General features: G+C 58.6%; 2 protein-coding genes across 3 annotated transcripts in view; one reads left to right on the top strand and one right to left on the bottom strand.

Annotated features, from left to right (window-relative positions):
• Positions 1-12,875, top strand: part of CYTH3 (cytohesin 3) — an 89,214-nt gene extending 76,339 nt beyond the window's left edge. The window contains exons 6-14 of one of the 2 annotated variants that reach the window (XM_080830506.1): positions 3,351-3,431; positions 3,820-3,932; positions 4,013-4,161; positions 4,281-4,392; positions 9,216-9,292; positions 9,404-9,475; positions 9,559-9,713; positions 9,981-10,073; positions 11,031-12,875. In XM_080830506.1, coding sequence (XP_080686632.1) covers positions 3,351-3,431; positions 3,820-3,932; positions 4,013-4,161; positions 4,281-4,392; positions 9,216-9,292; positions 9,404-9,475; positions 9,559-9,713; positions 9,981-10,053 — 832 coding nt within the window. In that variant the 3' untranslated portion in view covers positions 10,054-10,073; positions 11,031-12,875. Of the gene's footprint in view, positions 1-3,350; positions 3,432-3,819; positions 3,933-4,012; positions 4,162-4,280; positions 4,393-9,215; positions 9,293-9,403; positions 9,476-9,558; positions 9,714-9,980 lie in introns of both variants that reach the window. The other variant, XM_080830505.1, reaches the window with a different exon arrangement.
• Positions 12,876-13,094: 219 nt separating this feature from the next.
• Positions 13,095-21,386, bottom strand: part of USP42 (ubiquitin specific peptidase 42) — a 50,782-nt gene continuing 42,490 nt past the window's right edge. The window contains exons 15-18 of the mRNA XM_080830504.1: positions 18,889-20,385; positions 17,563-17,864; positions 15,300-15,343; positions 13,095-14,102 (exon numbers count right to left, since the gene is read on the bottom strand). Coding sequence (XP_080686630.1) covers positions 15,336-15,343; positions 17,563-17,864; positions 18,889-20,385 — 1,807 coding nt within the window. The 3' untranslated portion in view covers positions 13,095-14,102; positions 15,300-15,335. The remainder of the gene's footprint in view (positions 14,103-15,299; positions 15,344-17,562; positions 17,865-18,888; positions 20,386-21,386) is intronic.

Genomic DNA, 21,386 nt, shown 5'->3' with positions numbered 1-21,386 from the left:
CAAAAATTAAACTGAATCAAAGAACTACATGTGAGAAGGAAAACTATAAAACACTTAGAAGAAAACATAGAGGTAGGTCTTTGTGACCTTGGATTAGGCACGAATTTCTTAGATGTGACACCAAAAACATAAACAACAAAAGAAAAATGTAGGTAAATGGGACATCATCAAAATTGAAAATTTTTGTGTTGAAAAGGACGTCATCAAGAAGGTGGAGAGGCAGTCCACAGAATAGGAGAAATTTTTATAAGCCACATATAAATCTGATAAAGACTTCTTTTTTTAAAAAGATTTAATTAATTAATTTATTTGAGAGAGAGCGAGCATGAGAGGGGAGAGGTCAGAGGAAGAAGCAGACTACTCCCAAATGAGCAGGGAGGCTAAGGCAGGACTCGATTCCAGGACTCCAGGATCATGACCTGGGCCAAAGGCAGTTGCTTAACTAACTGAGCCGCCCAGGCGCCCCCTGATAAGGACTTCTATCTAGAATACATGAAGAACTCTTACGACTCAATAATACGGCAGCTTAATTATAAAATGAGCAAAGCATCTGAATGGACATGTCTCCGAAGAAGATACGTGACTACGTGACAAGGCCAGTCAGCACACGGCGGGATGTTCAGCATCCTCAGCCCCCATCAGGGAGCTACCACTTCACACCCACGAGGATGTCTGTAATAAGACATGCACCGCCCAGGATGTGGGAAAACCCGAGCCCTCACACGCTGCTGGTCAGCTAGGAAGTGCCAGGGCCATGGGAAGCAGTTGGCAGTTCTTCAAAATACTCCCGTCACCGTGCGACCTGCTCGTTCTACTCCCAGGTGTTCACCCAAGAGAAGCAGAAACGTCCATCTGCACAAACATGCACGAGTGCTTGTGGCCGCGTGGCTCTCGGTCGGCAGAAGCGGGAAGCGGTTCCGATGTCCATGAGCTCGAGTGTCCCTCGGCTGGTGGGTGGACGAGATGCGGTTCATCCGGGCGGTGGGCTGCTGCTGGGCGGCAGGGAGAGCAGCAGAGTGCGGGTGCTTGCTGCCACGGGCCCTGCGATTCCCTTTATGCAGAGTGCTCGGAGCCGGTGAACTTAGGGAGGGAGACAGCAGACTCGTGGTCGCCTGGGCCGGGCAGATGGGGCAGTGGGCTTTCTTTTGGGGGCAGCGAAACTGTTCAGAAATCGATTGTGGTGACAGTTGCACAGATCTGTAAATATATTAAAAGCCATTGAATGGTACGCTTGAAATAGGACAGTTGTACGGAATGTGAATTATGTTTGAACAAAGCTTAAAAAAAAAAAAAAAACCCCACAAGAAACCCTGAGCAGCGGCCCAGGGCTGCAGCACCTACTCGTCTGTGCCACGAGGGCCAGTGTCTGAGGTCGCCATCACTGGGCGGGTGCCTGAGACAAACGAGGACGGTTGTGGGATACGCTGGCTGGTGGCTCCTGCTGTTGGCAGGTAGTGTGTGCCTGCAGGTTTTGAGTTCCAGAAAATGCCAAGTTCCAAATCTGTGCCAGGCTCTATTTTAGGCACATGGGTTGTGTTGTTTAAAAAAAAAAAAAAAAAAAAGACGGACTCATCCACTCGTGAGCGATCTTCTGCTGGGACGATACAGGTGAAAGCCACTTCTCCTGTCTGCTAGAAGCTGGTGGGGCCGAGGAGCAGCAGAAGCACGTAGGGGCATAGGGTGGGCTGTGGTTGGCAGTTAGGCAGTTAGGCTGGTCAGGCTTGTCCTGTTGAGAAGGTGACATTTGTGCCAGGCCATGAAGGCGACGGGGGTGTACTGCAGGCAGGTGTTGGGGGAGAGCAAGACAGGCAGAGAGTCAGCGTTCGGGGCCGTATGGCTGGAGCAGAGGGAGAGGAGGGGTGGCAGAGGTTCTCGGGGTGATGACGGCCCCCTCTGCCCCTTGCTGGGGGGCGGGGGGAGGTTCCCAGTCCAGGAAGGACGTGGTCTGATTCACAACTCAAAGCCGTGGGGAGTTAGAGGGGTGCATCCAGGCGTGTAGGTTCAGAGAGGGGCCCGGCAGGCAGGAACCCCAGAGCGGGAGGCTCGCAGGTACCGTTCACATCGCGGGGAGTGCGGCGATAACGGACCCACAGACTGAGGACCGAGCCTCAGGGGCCACCCTCAAGGGAGGACCGGCTACAGCGGGAGTGGGGGTGCAGCCGCCCCTCGGATCACTTGGCCTCTCTGGTCCCGCCTTGGGGTTTTCACACCAGCCTGTGCACCTGAGCCCAAGAGGGGGCCAGCTCCTCCCCCAGGGATGTGCGGTCCCCCAGCTCTGCACCCGACGCTCGACAGCGCTGGAACTGGGACGGTGGGCACTTGCCTTTGACACCGACCCCCGTGGCTCTGACTTGGTGGCCACTGCCCTGCGTGGGTGCTCAGCCCGGTGTGGGGCCGGCTCCCTGGTCTTCACTGCTGCCTGCCTACGATGGACGGGTGCTCGCCGCCTCTAGGGCCGGTCCCCCCAGCAACCCCCAAGGCCTCAGACAGCCGCTTGCCCCAGAGAAAGGAGAGGAACGTTGCAGCATGTGCTGTGCCCAGGCCCCTTCCTGAGGCCGTGGTCATCCTTGCAGCCCCGTGGGCAGCTGGTGGGGGTCCCTTTGCAGGTGCCCCTGGGCCATGGCCATTCCTCACGGTTGACAGTGGTGGGCCTGTGCCTGCGGGGCAGCAGCACCCTTGTCTTCAGCAAGGTCTGGTCTGCTCCGTGGTCCGGGGAAGACCCAGGGACTGCCGTCCGCCTAGGGGAAGGGGAACTTTTGCGTCCTGGCCCGCACCTGTGGTGATAGCAGCGTTTCACTGCCTCGGGCTGTCCTTACTGTCCCTTATGGCCAGGACCCGGGGAAAGAGCATGGAGTGAAACCCCAGGGAAGCATGTTGTTCTCTTTCACGTGATGTAGGAGTTTAGGCCTTTGATGGTCTGCTCGTGTGTAGTTTGGTTTTAAAACTCTTGCGCACTGCCGGGTTTCTGCCCCGGCACCGGGCTCCCGAGTCCCGCCTGCGAGGTGGGAGCGCTGTCGGTGGCCGCTGGTTGGGAGAGCCAAGGGAGAGCGTGCGCCTGGTGCTCAGGACCACGTGGGACCGCGTGGCTCATGCCCAGCCGTGGCGGCCATCTGGAAGCTTCCGATGGCCCCTGTACCCTGATCAGCACCAACTGGTAGGTAAATTCCTAACGTCCTACCGAGTCTCCTTTGTCCTAAGCCTGAAAATGAGCGTGCAGCGCAGTAGATCTTAAATTCTAGTTATGCAAGACAAGAAACCACAGACACTTGGTCTACGTAGTAAAGGTCTTTCTTTTGAAATGACGGACATTCTGCGCAGTGGCCTTGGACTGCACTTGCTTTCTTTCCCAGGGACGACTTTAATATTAAAGTTCTTCAAGCATTTGTCGAACTCCATGAGTTTGCTGATCTGAACCTCGTGCAAGCCTTAAGGTAAGTGTCAGGGCCCGGGCTGGCCCCGGGAAAGTGTGGGAGCAGGAGACAGGCCCTCACCCCCATGGGGCCCCCGGGCCGCGGTCCTCCCAAGCTGCAGACGGGCCCGGAGAGGCGTTTGTGGACCGTGGGGCGTGCATTCTGTTTCCCGCCCAGGACTTGGCCCTTGGGTCTGGGCTTTCCTCCCGCTTCCGAGGCTGAGGCCTTCTCCCCCGCCTCTGGCCTCAGACGCCAGCCTCGCAGACGCCCCGGCGTGGGCCAGGGGACACGGGCACGGCCCACCGGCAGAGTCTGTCCCTGAGTTCCTGCCTTGTCCGGGGAAAGCCCGGCATCCCCGCGCCCCGGACCCCAGGGCCGCCCTCGTCCCCCGGTGCTCGTTTCTCCACAGGCAGTTCTTGTGGAGCTTTCGGCTCCCGGGGGAGGCGCAGAAGATCGACCGCATGATGGAGGCGTTCGCGTCCCGCTACTGCCTGTGCAACCCCGGCGTCTTCCAGTCCACAGGTGGGTGAGGGCTGGGCGCTGAGAGCCTCTGGGCGGGCGGGCGGGCGGCTGACGGCCCCGCACCCGCTGGCCTCCCGCAGACACCTGCTACGTGCTGTCCTTCGCCATCATCATGCTCAACACCAGCCTCCACAACCACAACGTGCGGGACAAGCCCACGGCCGAGCGCTTCGTCACCATGAACCGCGGCATCAACGAAGGGGGGGACCTCCCAGAGGAGCTGCTGCGGGTGAGCCTCTCGCGCTCGGGGCCCGTCGGGCACCTGCGGGGGCCCTCGAGGACGTGGGTGGAGGGGCCCTGTGGCCCCGGCCGCGTCCCTGAGCGCGCCGCCGCCTGTGCTGCTCGCAGAACCTGTACGAGAGCATCAAGAACGAGCCGTTCAAGATCCCCGAGGACGACGGCAACGACCTGACGCACACGTTCTTCAACCCCGACCGCGAGGGCTGGCTCCTGAAGCTGGGTGAGTGGCGGCCGGCGGGCGGGCCCCGCGCTCGGGCCCCCAGCCCTCGGCAGCCAAGGCCCCCGACCAGAGGCAGAACCGCTAGAAGCGAAGGCCGTTGGGCCGAGTCTGCCCGCGGTAGCCGGCCGCACGCCCCGACTCGATGGCTGCTGCTTTGAGCCCTGCCCTGTGCGAGCGAGGCCGTCCCGTCCGTGTCCACGGCAGAGAATGACGCCCGGGCTGCACGAGCGTCCCAGAAAACTGCTCAGTTAGCGTCCTGATAGACCCAAGGCAGTTTTCTGTACCAGAGGCAGGTGCATTTACTGCGAGAACCTGCGTGCCTTTCTCTTGGTTTGGTGTGGCTGGTTTTTGCTGAGTGGTTTAAATGTGCCTTCTTGTTGTTTTCCTTCTGCCTGTGGCTCCCACCTTTCTGTTCTGTGACGGGCTGTCCCTGCTTGTTCTGCGTTAGGAGGTACGTACCCAGTGGCTTCCTGCCTCTCCCCAGCTGCTCGTTCCTCTCTCGGTTTCTCTCCCCCGTTGGTCTGTGTGAAGCTCTGATTTGTGGCTGCCATTCATCCGACCCCTGTGGCTGTGGACTTGCTGGGTTAGCTTCATGTAGGGCGCAGTGAACGGGACACCCGCTCCCGCGGGGCCGGGCGGGGCGTGGCCGGGTCGCCAGCCTCTCTGCGCCCAGAGCGCATGGGAATGCCATGTGGGAACGAGCTTACCCTCCGCGTCCTCAGGGCCTGGGCAGCCTCGGGACTGCTGGCCGCCTGCTCCATCCCCGTACATCACCGGTTACCCCTCATACTAACCCAACAGCGCATGTCTGCTCCCCCGGACGGAGCGCGGGAACGTTCAGCTTCCTAACCACTGACAAGTGGAGGAGCGTTGGTATTTTTTGGGCAATTACAAGAACGGATAGGGTGGTTTTTTGTTTTCTTTTTTTTTTTTTTTTTTCATCTTGTTTTGATCTGGGGGGGAGGGGATTTCTGCATTCCTGGGACATGAGAGCCTGTGAGATGGGACCATGTGTTCCAACCAGGTGTGGTCACCGCAGAACACGCTGTAAGACACCGGGCCCGAGTGAGTCCCTGCGGCTCTGTTCTTAATCAGGGGGAGTGTAAGAGGTGGGTGTGAAGGCGTGTGCCAGGACTCGGCTGTTCTGATTTGGGGTCTTCCTCTGTTCTTTTTCTGGCTTAGCTGAGGTTTGGGAATGTTCTAGATCTTTGTCTAGAAACCCAGAGCCATAGCCATGGACTTGGAGATGCATCTCTCAGGTCACCTCAGACCTGTGGCCCTGGGGTCAGGGCAGACGGTGGACGTGTCTGACACACCAGCAGCTGCACCTGGGCCCCTTCCGTCCTTGCATTGCCAAGGAGGGCCCCTCGCATGACAATGACTGTGTAGGCCTACCTGGCAGCCGGTGCGGCCTTAGCTCCGGCGGGAGACACGCCTGCTTCTAAAGCTGGAATGAGATGAGGGAGACAAAGGCCGAGTGGGGTGTGCGTTCCCCCACGTGTAAGCAGTGCCCAGAGCACCCCGAGGAGCTACAGAGCTGGTGGGGTGCTAAGCAGGGGCCCGAGGGCCCCCAGCAGCCAGTCATGGCCTCGGCACCGAGGGCGGCCCAGGGTCAGCTCCTTCCATGCTCCACCGCCACACGTACGGGTGTGAGAGGGCAAGTCGCCATGCTGGCGTTCCCGGTAGCTGTCACCAAGCTAGTGGTGATGGTGCCACTCAGGCCTCGGGCCCACCAGCCAGCCAGGTGACTGCCCAGGCCGCCTCTATACCTTCTCTGCACACAGCGGTGGCCATCCAGAGAATGGGTTTCCCAGCGGGCTGGTCCGCTGTCCACAGCTGCTGGGCCTGGACACAGTCCTGCCCACAGGCCGCCTCCCAGGAGTCTTGACACTGGCCTGGCCCCTAGGGACGGCTGGTTGGCGGCGGGCTCCGAGGGCCAAGAAGGCAGTAAATCTACTGGAAGCCGATGCCAGAGATGGGGTAGCTTGGCCGGGGTTAGTTCCGGGCCTTTCTCCAGCACAGGGCAGACACAGGCCTGCACACGGAGGTGCTTGGCCAGGGGCATACAACACGAGCATAGGAGACAACGTGTGTTCTGCGCACGCACTCAAACAACGCGGGTCACCATATGACCTTGCTTCCTTGTGTTTCATCATAAACTTAGTCTCGGGCCAGGTGGTGCTTCCAGAAGGCCTGGGTGCTTTGCGAGAGCACAGGAGTGGGAGTGTTGTGTTGCTTCGGGATCATCAAGGAGAAGTGCTTTATAGCTGCCGAGCTTTGAGAATGGGTCAGTTGTGCTAAGAGCAGGCAGGCACGTGGGTCAGAGTTGAGCTGTCCTGCAGGAGGAGGAGGTGTCGCAGGGTGTGCGGGCACGGTGTGCGGGCACGGTGTGCCTGGGAGCAGCCGTGGAACTAGTAGCAAGTTCAGAGCAGAGAAGCCAGGCTGCTTTCCACAGGCGTGAGTGCTGTGTGTGTGTGTGTGTGTGTGTGTGTGTCTGTCCGTCCGTATCTGTCCGTGTGTCTGTCCCTGGCTCCCGAAGCTCAGCCAGGAACACGTGTAGGCAGAGCCCGTCTGTTCCCCTGCGGCGAGACCTGTGGTGGCTCCGACACCAAAGGTGGGACCGCTGCTCCCCCCTGCGCCCCTGCTGGGCCTGGCCCCCAAGCTGGAAGGGTACCTGGGGCTGGGCTGGAGGCCTTTGGCCATGACCACCGCGGCCCCGGGATTAGGCTCCCCAAGGTGCGCCACTGAACTCAGGAGCCCCCAGGGGCTAAATGCGGAGAAGCCTTCCTGGCTAACCCGCTTCTGGTGCGGGGCGGGGCAGGGTCGGCGATGGGGCTGCGAGTGAGCCGAGCCTAGACCGCCGCCTCGCGACCCAGTGCGGGCTGCCCCCGCAGCGCGTGTGGGCTCCCGGGAGGGTTCTCTGAGGACCTACCTGTGGGGCTGAGGGCAGGGAAGGGGGTGGCAGGAGGGTCAACACTCAGGCCGCGTGGAGGCAAGAAGGAAGGGCCGGGGCCGTGAGGGGAGCCCTGGGGAGGCCCTGGAGGCCACTGAGGTGTCGGGGTGCTCGGCTGACAGTGAGCGCCTTTGAGAGCTTCAGGCATGGGGAGCCGGGGTGAACTTACCTCTTCGGGGCTTGCCTTTGGCTGCTGTTTGGAGGAGAGTCGGGGGTAGGGAGGCTGGCATGGGTGGGGGCGGCTGGCGGCCCAGCCCAGCGCCGGTGCAGCCTGAGATAGACCTGGTGGGAGGGCGGTAGAGTGAACTGGCCGTGGGGATGTACCTGGAGAGACTCTGTGCTGTCCCATCACTGGAGGACTTGGGGACAGAGGTCTCCTGGGTCCCCTCCCTGTGAACGTGGGCTTCCCCAGGCCGCCGCAGTGGAGGTCGGGGCATGAGCAGGGCTCCTGGTGCTCGGCCCTGTGCCGGGTCTTCGAAGGAGCCAGTGAGGCCCCGTCCAGAGGGAGCGGACGGGACGGTTCCAGGGCAGCGCTGCGCGGGGGAGGCTGCATGGGGGCGGGGAGGGGGGAGGGGGGGAGGCGGCTCTAGGCCCAAAGACCCCGGGGGATGGACGTGCGGTCTGAGGGCCGCAGGAATCGGGGAGGCACATGGTCAGACCCCTCGGACAGGGACCAGAAGTGAGGTGCGTGGAGCCGGGGGCGTCTGTCAGGGAGGAGGGGAGACGTAGCTGGACCTTCCTTCTCTGCACAGCTGAGGCCCCCTTCTCAGCGCCCCGCGTGCCCGCACACCAGCCTCTCCGGTCGCGTTTGGGACGGCCCAAGGCCATCCAAAGGAGGCCCGATGTCTGATCAGTGAGGCAGGGGTGAGGGGTCCCAGCGGGGTCTCTTGAGGACCTGGCTGGTGGCTCCAAATCCCAGTGGTTGTGACTCTCCCCCCGAAGTGGGATGTCTTCCTTGCCTGGATTTCTGCAGACTCCCTGCCGGGCGGCCCTCTCACCTCAGCCCCAGGGGGACATGGGACGCCTGCGAGCGTGCCTTCCTGTCCCTCCGTGACCCCTGCCCCCACATGACCCCCACGACCTTTCCTCCCACACCGCGGTCCCTCCATGTCTTAGAGCCAGGCGGGTGAGCTCCGCCCCAAATGTCACCTCTGGGAGTGACAGAGCAGGGCCAGCTGCTGCTTGTGGCCACGGTTACTTGATTCTGTTTTTTTAAACTTCATGTCAGAAGCAAAGGCGGGAAGTTGAAGCCCTTTTGTGCTGAATGGTTAAGGGTAAAAGATTTCCTTTTCTGTAGCGAAAGGAGACGCAGATGAGCTGTGTGTGTGCATGTGTGTGTTTACATGTGTGTCCCTGATCTTATTAAGAGATTAATTCAATCGAGTAATTCCCGGACCCAGGAGTGATTGATGGTGACGGATCCCAGGGCCAGGCGGAGCCCTGCGGTGACAGGATTAGGTGGCGGACAGACCCGGGGATTGGCACTGACTTCATCCTGTGGTCATTTCCATGGCAGGGGGGAATTAAGCCCATTCATCATGACTAACATTTCCAGAAACATGGAATTCAGTAGGTGGCCCAGGTGGCCGTGGCGGGGGTGCCGGTGCCGGCCCGGGTGGGGGTGCGTGGGGGGCCCCGGCAGCACCCTGTGCCCGCTCGGGGCCAGGCGCCGGGCCGCAGGGCTCGGCCGGGACTTGGCTCAGTGTGGGCAGAATGTCCCACGTTTCCACGAGGAAGGGAGCTTAAGACCGAGCTCGGCTCCCAGTGGCATTTCTGAAAATAGTCATTTCTGTTGGTCCCGGGCCCCCCCTTCCGGGCCGCGGGTCCCCAGCACTCGCGGGCGCGGACTCATGAGCTCTTCTGCTTCCAGGAGGGCGGGTGAAGACCTGGAAGCGCCGCTGGTTCATCCTCACCGACAACTGCCTCTACTACTTTGAGTACACGACAGTAAGGGCGGCGGGGCTGGGGGGGTGGCGCAGGGCCCCTGGGGGTTGGCGGGGGGCCCGGGCCGGGGACTACGGGCCCCAGCCAGGCTGGCCGTGCGCTCCTCTCTCGCAGGACAAGGAGCCCAGGGGGATCATCCCCTTGGAGAACCTGAGCATCAGGGAGGTGGAGGACCCACGCAAACCGGTAAGCTGGCCCCTTCTCGCCGCCCCTGCCCTCTGGCGGCCGCCGCGCCCGGTGACGGCCGTCCGTCTGTCTGTCTCCGCCAGAACTGTTTCGAGCTTTATAACCCGAGCCACAAGGGCCAGGTCATCAAGGCCTGCAAAACGGAGGCGGACGGCCGGGTGGTGGAGGGGAACCACGTGGTGTACCGCATCTCCGCCCCGAGCCCCGAGGAGAAGGAGGAGTGGATGAAGTCCATCAGGTGCGCCCCAGCCCCGGCTCAGAGCCCCGAGGGCCCCGGGGCCTCCCTGTGCGCGCGCATGCGGGAGCGCGTGCACCTGGGGGAGTGCACATGCATGTGGGCGTGCGCGCCTGCGTGTGTGGGAATGCGTGCACCCGACCACACCTGAGCGCAGGCGCACTTCTGCGTGCGGGACCCAGTCCTGGCTGCGGAGACAGGCAGGCCCTAAGCTCTCTGCTCCGGGGCAGTGCAGGTGCCTCGGACCTCAGCCTTCTCCTCTCTCCGCAGAGCGAGCATCAGCAGGGATCCTTTCTATGACATGCTGGCCACGAGGAAGAGGAGGATTGCCAATAAGAAATAGATCTCTCCCGGCCTCAACAGGTGAAAGTAGAAACCAAAACCCCACAGCAGAAAGTGACTGGGAGCCTCCCCGACACCCTGGGCCCCGCCTCGCTCTCCCGCCGCCTCCCCGGAGGAGGCAGTGCCTGCCCCACCTGGCCGCTTGGCGCCTTTTGGGGGGGGCGGGTTGCCGAGGCCCCGCCGCTGGTGTCCCGGTGCCCTCTCCCCGTCTCTGGCCCGGCCGCACCTGCTGCCGCAGCCAAGGGGACCTCGGGCCTGTCATGCTGCACGTGCTCACCCGGGGCTGCGTTCACCGTCCTAGAAGCCGCTGTTTTCTATCAGAATGAGGAAGGAAAAGCTACCACTTTTTTATTCAGAGTTTTTTCTCAGATATATAGGATTATAGCTTTTATATGCCTTTTTATATTCTGAAATTATAATGAAAGATACTTTCTAACCGTAGTATTTTTAGAATGGCAGCTATAAATAACTCCCGGACACAAGTCTCTACTGTGCACTGAAGAAAAATTCTGTCTACAAGACACGCGCCCCACCGATTGGGGGCGGAGGGCGGCGCCGGTGGCGGGGGTCGGGGGGGCGGGTGTGCGGGTGTGCGGGTCTGCGGCATAGTCCCCCACTTCCCCTGGGCAGGGCCGGGCTCCAGGTGGCCAGGTCCTCCGGGGCTCCTCTTCGGCTCAGAAAACTTTCTAAAAAGGCAGATCGTTAAAATACAAGTGACGGTTCTGGGTGTTTCTCTTGTACCTGTGGTCCCGGCACCGTCTGGGTGTGGAGCCCCATGAAACAGCTGCTGTTGGCCTGTGCGGACCCCACGCAGCAGTTGCATGTGGTTCAGTGGAACCAGGCTTCCGACTAGTCCTCGCTCTTTCCAATCTGTTGGAAAACCAAGGTTTCTTTTACTGACCTGACCGTAGTTGGACCCGATCTCTTGATGCAACGCATAGACCAGTAACTAGAACAAATCTCATTCCATGTTTTCAGAGACTTACTCTCTCGCCGCGAGCAGGGAGAGCGCGCGCTGTGGGATGGAGGCGCCGGGCACTTAGGGTTTCCTGTAAATAGCGTAAAGCCCCGGATACGTGCAGGTGGTGGACCTTGAGACGCTCCCCCACCGGGCGGCTGTCAGGTTGCTGTTGATCTAATAGTAGGTGCTCAGGACGTCTGCCGGAGGGAGGATGGCTCTCAGGGCAGCACAGGGCTGCCGCGGGCCGAGGCTGGGGTGCTGTGTGCTGGGTCGCTGCCGCTGGTTCTTCAGGACGGGCCCCGGGAACAGACCTGCCGGGACGGACCCCCTCTCCCACACTGCGTGGGCACGCCCTGCCTCTGCGGCCTTTGGAGGTCACGGACTGTCCCCTGCAAGAGGAAAGTCCCAGAAAGCAGGCTTCAGAGCGTCGGCACCTGTGTGAAGATTTTAAGTACAAGTGACGGTTCCTGTGAGTTGCCTTGGTGCTGGAACTGACCGGCTGCGGGCCCCTGGCCTCAGCACCGCTGACCTTGACATAGCTTTAAGTCACGCTAGATGCAAAGGGGTCTGAGCCCAGGGCTCTCCACCCTGCATCAAACTGAGTTTTTGTTTCATTCCCAAGCTTTTAGGCTTTGTTACTGTACTGATACCTCAAAATCAAAACTTTTAGTTTTTGAGAAAGGCAAGTCGGCATTCGCAAAATGCCCGGCTGGTATATATGCAACTCTGGCCTCCAGTCTTCCACGAGCAGAGGGCGCCCGGAGCCCGCAGCCCAGCACTGCGCCCGAGCACCCCCGCGGCGCCCGCCACGTCCGTGTCGCACACGGGGGGACCTTCCCTCTCTCCTTTGTCTGCCCCAGGTAGGCCCCTGGGGAGACGGGGCTTTTGGTCGTTGGGGTTTGGCCTCTGGGGTCGGGAGAAGTGAGCTTAGGGCAGGCCCCGCAGGAGTGGTTTCTGTGGGCGAAGGCGCCTCCCGTGCTGGCTGTTTCCCTGGAGCGAGGCCGAGGCCGTGGTGCTTAGACTCTGTAACCTGCTGTCTGTGTTCCGTGAGATCCTCTAATTCCAGGTTTTGTTGTGACAGTATTAACATGACGGGCGCACGCGCCGTCACCCCCGCTCCACCTCGGGCCGGCCTGTCCGGGAGGCCCAGCAGGGCAGGGGCTGTGAGGCCTGGCCCCCCGCCTGGACCTCAACACGGCCGTGTTCCTCCTTCCCCGACCCCGTGCCGCCCCCACGTCTGCGCTCAGTGCTTGAATTTCGTCCCAACTCTGGCCAAAAACAAGCTTTCCTCCGGAGGCCAAGGGCAGGAGGCAATGGGAGGGCTGCATTGGGCAGGCAGCCCCGGCCCTGCCCAGCCTCACTTAACACTCGAGGTTTAATTGGACGACCCTGGACCCAGACAGGCAACAGTGTCTTCAGGATCGCGGAGCAACTTTCAACAGTTTAATGTGGTACCAAACTGAATCAAGATAGGAGCTATTTATAGATGAAGCAGCACTTAATGCTTCATATAAAGCAATGCATATTTTTAAAAGTTAAAATGCATATTATCTACATAGATGTGCTTTGCTGAGAAGTTAGGTCTGTTGTAGACCCGAAACCACACGTTGTGATTTCACATTTTCTTATTTTTTCTTAGACATTTCTATTTACAGCAAATATAGTTAATATGTAAATAATGTACAAAGAGATTTCTGGAGTGTTTGTTATTCAATGTATATACTCCCACGAGCTGCATGAAGAAATACCCTATTATCTATTGATATTTTGTTGTTAAAACGAATAGCAAAATTGGAAGGTGTATGGCCATCAAATTGCAAATAACTGTGTTCACAAAATAAAAAAATGCATTGTTCAAAGCAGATTGTCTAGGACTTGGTTCTTTAAAATAGATTGTCTTGTCCAGGAACTTGCTCCCTGTCCCTCCCCGGTCCCAGGCTCAACCTCCGGGCCGAAGGGGAGCCTGTGGCTTGGGCTTCCGCGGATTCTAAGACGGTGAAGGCAGCACGAAGAAGTTGGTGAGAAAGGTCTGGTAAGCAAAGGGGGAAAACCAGCAGTAAAGAATAAGACACAAAACATTTAATTTGCTGCCATTTATATACTATATAAATTTTACATGCTGTATATTTACAGTGGGGCAAGTGCTTTTTTAATCTTTAAAAAAACAAAGATCAAACTTTAGACATCTCTGAACAACACAAACTGTATAAACCATACAGATTATTCAGATACAAACTGTATTAAATACAGTTTTCCCCACTCCATCTCCTGATGCAGGACCAGTGAATTATAAGTGTATCACAGTTTGATAGCATATCCATATTAAAAATAAAATCACAGTATGATTTTGTCTGTAACTAGAAACTTTAAGGGACCAAGCTGACAACTCAGACTCCAATATCATAGTCAAGACAAGAGACACTGTATAAAAAAGTGTTAAGTAATAAAAACATACTGTAGGCTTTACAAATAATGTTTGGATTATACATTCATAATGTAAATACTCATCATAACTGGTAAATTGATTGGAATAGTTCCACAAAGTTCAAAAACAGAACTTGTCTATAAAATACATTTTCAAATCTTGAATACAACTAAAATATGAAGCAAATTAGTTTCTAGTATCAGACATTACAGAAAACAGACTGCTCTCAAGTCTAGTTGAGAGCTCGTGAATCTTTAAATAAGTCTTTAAATTAAATATACATACTGTCAGTTTGTTTGTACTTTTAATAATTCCATGGTTTCCCGGCGGGTCTTGCACCGGATGTCTGCCGTGGAGGAGCTGTCCATGGAATGCGAGCGGTCCACCTGAGTCTGATTAAGCAGCATTTGAGATGTTCCAGTCCAGGGCGTCACTGTCCGTGGGATTTATATACACGGTGTTTTACAATGGTCAGCAGTTGTAGAAAGTGTTCGTCCATTTGGAATAAGGGTAATTAAGAAAAGGTAAAAACTAAAAAAAAGTTCTCCATGGTAAAATCTGTACAGTATTTACTAAAGAAGCACCACGCAGATTTGAACAAAGTTATTTTCTATATTTATAATTTAAGCTGGGTTGGGGATGGCTTCTGTTGAACGCGTTGAATCTGAAAGACAAGAGGCAGCAAGCAGCAGGCATTAGTACCTCCCGAGGCAGGCAAGTGGGCGCCGCTGGGCTGGGGGGGCCCCAGGCGGGGCCTGGCTGTCCCTAACACCGACAACTCAGTCGTGGACTTCCTTTCGGCACAGTTCCACCCGATCTCCGGGGGAAGCTCTTCTTCCTTACAAAGGTCCCTTTGCGATCACTCTGCCTTCCGGAAGGGCAGGGAAGGAAGGGGGCCGCTTGCTCCGCCAGGCAGGCCGCGTGCGCGGAGGGAGCCACCTGCTGGGCACGGGCCGCCAGCTCAGCCGGCCGCGGCTAATCGGCTCAATCCTTTAATTCCCTTTCGCTAGAGCATCTAAGTCCTTACTTAGGCTTAGGAGTTTTCCTTAAGACACACCGAGAAAGGTTAGTTAGCTGCACGTTAATCTTCCGTAGACAATTCGGGGCAATCCATTTCAAATCCCCCCGGCTGCCTGCAAGTCACACACTGGACACAAGTCCCTTCAAGACCACGACGGCACACTCTCCTGTCTACCTCGGCAAACGCGGACCCCAAACGTGAGGCGCTAGCTCCAGGGCCACGGGAGCAAATGCCAGCAGTAAGTCACCAGACTCCGTCAAAGTCGGGATCTGTCCTAAGGCACCCACACCTCATTCCAGTAAGGCCAAGTCCTTTCTGTCGGAAGTAGAAGTCGATGTGTTCTCTAGGGCTGCACGGGGAGCCGGGGCTTCCCGGCCTGGCCGCCGGGCCTGCAGGTGAGCCGGCCAGGCCTGGGGCACGCGAACCCCTTGTTCTCCCAGCGCGGGGACCCGTGGCTGTGTGTGGGAATGGGGCTACCGGGGGCTCCTCTCCTAGGCCGGTTGGGTAGGTCTGGGTAGAGGAAAGGGGCTTCTCCTTCTGTGTTAGTCGCGGCCATGTGGGGCCTGCAGCTTCCCTCTTACAAGAAGGGGAGGAGGGAGCAGGGTGGCGGCGCCTGAAGTAAGGGCCACCATGTGCCCGAGCCAGAACCGAGGAGGGGTCCGAGCACAGCTCCAGCCGCGGGCCTGGGGGTCAGAGGAGTCTGCTACCCTTGCCGGGGAGCCTCCCGCACCTGCTCCCCGCAGCACCGCCTGTCTCCCCGAGGCCCCAAACTCCTTCATCTGGGTCCCCTCGGTGCCTCTATGGACAAGTATGAAACATACAGATAGGAAAACTGCTTACCATAACTAGTGAATTTTTTGTTTTGAGGCCAAGTTTTCAATCACCTAGAAAGCAAAGAATCAGGAAAGAATTTTAATGATAGTTTCGCAGCATTTTTCATGCCTGTGCTGTGCATGGGCATCGCATGATTACACTTAGGACCCGTTCTTGGCTGGATGCTCGCGGCCTGAAACCCGTCCCGCACAGACTGGGCACGTGTACCCTGTCGCACGGCGATCGCTCCCAGCGCCTGACTGAAAACAAGACTTGATGCGATGCCCGCGACACAGCGAAAAGCCATCGCCTGCGGGCACCGTTCGCTCCCAGCCCATCAAACTGGTCAGCATGTTAACAGCAGGACAGAACAGAACTCAAGCCAAAGACACTGAAGTGAGGGTTTCGTGCAGCCGAGGGACAGGAGTCTGAGAGGTGAGTGGTCAAGGTATCAGGAACAGGGGACATGTGGCAGGCAGACGAAGGGGTGGTGGCATCCTTGGCCAAAAGACAGGGGTGCTTAGCATGGAAGCCCAAGCAGGTGGCCCCTTGTCCTTGAGGACGGGAGGTACAGACACACGGGTTCCTCAACCTGCCCCCCTCAGCAGCGCCGGCTGCACACCGCCCACGAGCACGATCGGACAGGACAGACACGGCCACCACTCGACCCAAAGCCTGACTGCGGCCCTTTGAGACACGTGTCTGGGCCCCCACAGGCCAACCACCAAGGTTCACGGCAGCCTGCTTTCCCTCCAGAGCCGTGTTTGCGGGGGAGCTGCCCTCCACTGTGCTCTGGCGGCCTCTGAGTGTGCTCCTTGCGAGACTGCAGGCGGGTGGGGAACGTTCTGGCAACAGAGCAGAATCCCCTCAGATGCCGCCCACTGCTTCCTCCTAAGTACCAAGCAGAAGTAGAAGGGACTCGGTCCTCACCAAGCCAAGCCCTTCCCTAAATCACCAAATGCTCATGGGAAACCAACAGACCAAAGATTCACATGATTAATCTAAAAATCCCAGAGCAGACAATAGCCAATGTCACTCTCCAGCTGGCCACGGCCACCCTTGTCCTCTACCCTGTGCCACCCGGGCTCCCCACGGCACGTCACGCTGCACAGCCCCACCCGCTGGGACAGCGCCTCCCTCTCGGCGTCTGCTCCTCTAAAGCCAGCGCTCCGGGCCCGTGCGGTCCTCCTCCGGCCACAGCCGCGCTGGCAGCGGGCCATGGGGCAGACCGGCCTGCCCCCCAAACGCGAGTCTCCCCCAAGTTCACGACACAAAGGGCCTGCGGGCAACCAAGATGCCGCATCGAAGTCACGAAAGCGCCGCTCGGGCGTCTAGGGCAGGGCTCAGCGAGCTCCTCGTACAAAAGGCCAGAGGACCACCCCGTCCCGCTCTGGGGCCACCCAGGCTCTCGGCAGCGACTCGCCAGGGCAGCGCGGCGCCACGCAAGCGGGAAGGCTGGGCTCGCCCCGGGCACGGCTCCGGACACGGGCGTGTCTCACGGGCCGCGGCATCTCCCTCGGGCTCCACCATTTCAAACCCACGAAGGCCTTGGCCGCCTTCACCGGCAGGCCCCGTAGAGACAGGCGGCACCCGCGGGCTGCAGCAGGCGGACCCCACCGGGCACAGAGGCCACCGAGCCCACCGCCCCGCTCCCGGCCCACACTCTGCGGCCCGGGCGAAGAGCAGAAGGCGCCAAGGGGCTGCTTCGAGTGCAGTCAGAGCAGAAAGGGCTAAGAGGTGACATCGGAAGACAGCGGTGCCGAGTGGGTAAGAATCCAAGCCCCCCACGCCCCCAGCCCGGAGGGGTTCGCTCAGCGGGAGCCAAGGCCCCACAACCCAGGTGCCCGCAAGGCCTCGGCCCGGCCGGGGGCCGACAGGGGACACCCCTCCCGTGGAGCTTCAGCTTCCACTCAGAATGCCAGAGCTTTGACGACTCCAGAGGGAAAGCACACGCTGTGTAACTACTTCGATCAGAAATGGCTTAAGAATAAAAGCCCTGGTCCTTCAGGAGACTCACACACAGCCGGGGCCCCAGACCAGAGGTCTCGCCCCGGAGGCTCCGCCGAGCCCAGGTCCGAGTCCCTGCGGTTTCACACACGTGCTACGGGGTCGGCCTGCAGCGCCCCACCGGGCAGCTGAAGCCCGTGCCACGCCTGGGAGCCGAGGCTGGAGCTGACGGGGCGCACGGGCTCCCGCAAACGCGCACCCCCTTTGATGCCAAGTGAGGGTTTCTTCCCCGGCGTTAACAAGAATCATTTCTATAGTCTTAATTCCAAGTGTCTCCTCTTACCCTGGCCACACTCAGACAGAGGACCCCTGTCATCCCTGCTTCCCATCCTTAAGTGTTTTCTCTTCTCACGGAAAGGCCCAGCACCTTCCAGAGGCAGGCCGTCGATGAGGGGGAAAGCGCCGTCCGTTCTCCGGAAACGGTCAACAGTCTCATGGCTGACGGCCTTGGGCAGGTGCAGCTCTGAGTCTTTAACAAAGTCCTCTGACTTCCTGGAGTGCCTCTTCTTTTTCTTCTTCTTTTTTTTGTGTCTGTGGAGATCGGCATCAGAGCATGCTACGGAAAGATCGGAGTCCTGCTGATGCCTGCGGAGAAGAAGCCAGAACTCAAACCACCAACAAACCAAACTCGCCTCCGAGCGGCCTGGTCCTCGGCTTCCACCCCCCCTCGTCAGACACTCAGCTCGCACGCGCCGGGGAAGGCCCCACCTGGGCGCCAGTGCGCGTGCTCGCCGGAGGAGGTGCCTGGGTCCAGGGTGTGAGGTCACCCGCTTGGACACCCCCCCCACCCCACTCCAGAGCTCGGGAGCGAAGACTGCTGACCCCAAGTCCAGAAGAAGGATTTCACTACCTTTTCCTGAAACGAGGGGCTGAGGGACAGAATGCTTTCGCCAGGAGACTCAGGCACACAGGAGGAAGGAGGTTTCCCCTCGGGTAACCGTGTCTGTGTCCCTTCGGCTTTTGTAACCATTCCCCAGGGTTTCCATCTCAAGACATGTCAGATGTCAGGCACCTCATCGTGGAGAAGTAGTTTTCAAGACAATCGATTTCCGCCCAATTTAGCTTTTTAGAAATATAAAAACAAACCTCCCCACTAGATCTCAAACTGGGAAATGGAGCCAGAGGAACAGACAAGGCTGAGGCAACCCGTGGTTGTCTCGGAAAAGCGCCGCTGGCGGGCCGGCCAGCAGCACAGAGACGACGGCCTCCCCGTGCCCGCCCGCCAGCAGGCCCCGAGGTGCAAGAAAACACAAACAGGCACGAAAACATAACCACATCTGACGAGGGAGAGTAAGAACACCAGTTACACAGTCCAAAACTCAAGTTCTCAGTACAGGCCGTGGCACACACACTCCCAGAGAGCCCGCAGCACAGGCCGCAGCAGCATCACCGTCCTGCAGCGCGGGTCCGGCGGCGGCGCACCGGAGCGGCGGCTCGGAGCTGCGGTTTGGAAATCGACCGCGGCGGCAGCTCACGCCCCACAGATCGGGCTGCAGGAATCCAGCCGTCACCGCCGCGGCCAGCCCCGCGCGGCTGGGGGGGGGGGGGGGAGGGGCGGGGGCCAGGCCCGGCTCCCGGGCATGGAACCGGAACTGGGCCTCACCCTCACCTGGAATCTCGGCCTCGGTGTTTGTCTTTGGATTTCTTTTTCTTCTTTGATTTTTTGTGCTTCTTCACTTTAGGCTCTTCCAAGGGATCCTTCTGGAAGCCCCTCCAGGCCTTTTTCTCGATGTGACCATCACTGTTCTCCATGCTGTCGTATCTCCGTTTCCGGGACCTGGCGTTCTCGTGTTCGTGGAAGCGATCGGCGAGGTTACAATTGGTGTCTTCGGCTACAAGTGCAATTTTCTCGTGGGGGTACTTGTCGGGGTACGGGAGGAGGGCATGCGGTGGGCCTGCCCGGGGGCTGCCAAAGCGGTGCCGGTCCTTCCCCTTGGCGAGCAGCTCGTGGCCCTTCCGCCCTCTGTAGTAGTCCTTGTAGGGCCGGCCGCCGGACGGGCCCGCCTTGGCGTACTCGCGGGCGCCGGGGAAGGGCCTCCACTCGCGCACCTCCCGGGCCGCGTACAGGGCGTACCTGTCGTGGTAATGCCTGCATTTGTCCCACCGCAGTCTGTCGGGGTAGTACTTCTCCCGGGCCCAGGAGTGCTCGCTTTCGGGGTGGTGGTACCTGCTCCACTCCTGGTCCGAGCCGCCTCTGCCGCGGGAGTGGTGGTGGCCGTACCTGCCCAGGGAGCGGTGGTCGCCGGGGCTGAGCCTCTCGCCGTGACAGGGGTGGTGCTGGCCCCCGCTGCTGTGCTCCGTCCTGTAGCGGTCCTGCTTGGGGCCCCGCTCCCGCACAGACGAGCGCCGCTTTTTGTGGTAGTGCTCCTCGGTTTTGCTCCTGCTCTCCCGCGCACGCTCTCCGCTGGAGGAACGATCTCTTCGGTTGCGATAATGTCCTCGATCAACTTTTCTGAGGATACTGATTTTTTCCTTAACTGGAGAATGATCTGGGACTTTTTGTCCAACCAGGTTTTCTTCACATTTCTCCCCGCTACTTTGTTCGGGGCCCCCTTCTGAATAATTTTCTGTGATCTTGTCTGCTTGAGGAGAGGGCAAGCCCTCGGCTGCTGCGCCTGCGCTCCGAGGAGGGTCCTCCAAGTCCGAGCACGGGTCTCGACTGATGTAGACTAAGAGTTCGTGCTCACAGGCACCCTCAGAGTGTACCGGGGCACTCGGGCTGGAACTCCCCACAGCCTCCACTGCGGCCGAGGCCCGGGGGCTCTCTAGTAACGCCCCCGATACGGCCTGGGGTGGTCTGCTCTGGTCGTCTGTTAAGTCCCCGGGGCTGCACAGTTTAGGGAGTGGATCGTCGCCCGCGGTATTCTTAGCGCTGCTGCAAAGGGTGTTGGCACTGGGCAAAGACTCCTCGGGTTTTGCTAAAATGTTTTCGGAGACTTCTTCTTTGGTAGATTTGACGCTGGGGTCTAAGGGTGGCAAAGCCTTCTTTAACTTGCTGCTAAGGCTCGTGAGGGTCTCCGCTTTCTCACGGGACTCGGGAGAGGGAATGCCAGCCTCCAGCTCCGCGCCAGGATCCTCTGCAGGACGTTCCTCTGTTCCAGGAGCACTGCAGCCCCATCAAAACAAAGAAATCAATAAATCAGTCAGTGGTTTGATTGCATTATGGCTCACAAGGACAAAAACTTCAAAACATTCCTTTACTTTAAATAATCCATGCCTTTAACATATCTGGCTGGAGCTGAATACTGGCTTTATCATTTTTGGAAACTCTAACATTCTCTTTCCCTCATTAAACAAAAACATGAAATTCTCTATCAGGCTTATCTACCATCCCATTTTTCAGCTACAATAATCCTGCCGTCGTAGGCTTCTTCTGTTTTCAGATATACTTCTAATTCTTAGTAACTATGAATGATCAGAAAAGTCAGATTGGCGACCAGAGGCTCTAACTTTTCCTCCGCGTTTCTCCCGAGCCTCCGATAGAGTCACTGCCTCCAAACCCAGCCAACAGCCCCTTGGAACGTAGGAACCGGGAGGCTCTAGTAGGAACAGCGAGGCTTTAGAAAACCTTCCTGGAGGACATGAACTCTGTCTACCCTTGATTGCTACAGGGTCCCTGAGGTCTGCTCGAGGTTAATGAAAACTGCCAGCCAACATTAACAACACTCCAGGGACCCCACTTTTTAGTGGGAAAATCCCTGGGGGAAAGAGCACAGATGAGATCAGTACAGACAAGTCACCTCGGGCACGGCTGTGAGTCTCGTACCAGCACATGAGAGCAACACCCACTGGGTCACAACACATGCGTGGTTCTGTCTACACAACCGTCTACGGTCATCCTCACGCACATGACATTTGAGGAGAAACTAAGCTAGACTGGTGAAGGGATGAAAAGAAAGCCACTACAAAGTGACTGGGGAGTCACGCTGTCCCTCTTGAAGGTAATCTGAAGGGAGTGTTCTTCGCCTGCAGATTGGCTCCACTCCATTTTAATAACTAAACCTTCCCGGCCACTGTCCAGTAAGGGCAGACCCCCTGTCGGGGGCCACTCTGAAATGTGGGGTGCATTCTGGTTGTCACAGAGATGGGGGAGCCCAGGGACAAGGC

This window comes from Martes martes, assembly GCF_963455335.1.
Source record: "Martes martes genome assembly, chromosome: 18".
NCBI lineage: Eukaryota > Metazoa > Chordata > Mammalia > Carnivora > Mustelidae > Martes > Martes martes.
The sequence above is the reverse complement of the archived record's forward strand: the minus strand, read 5'-3'. Positions and strand labels throughout refer to the sequence as shown.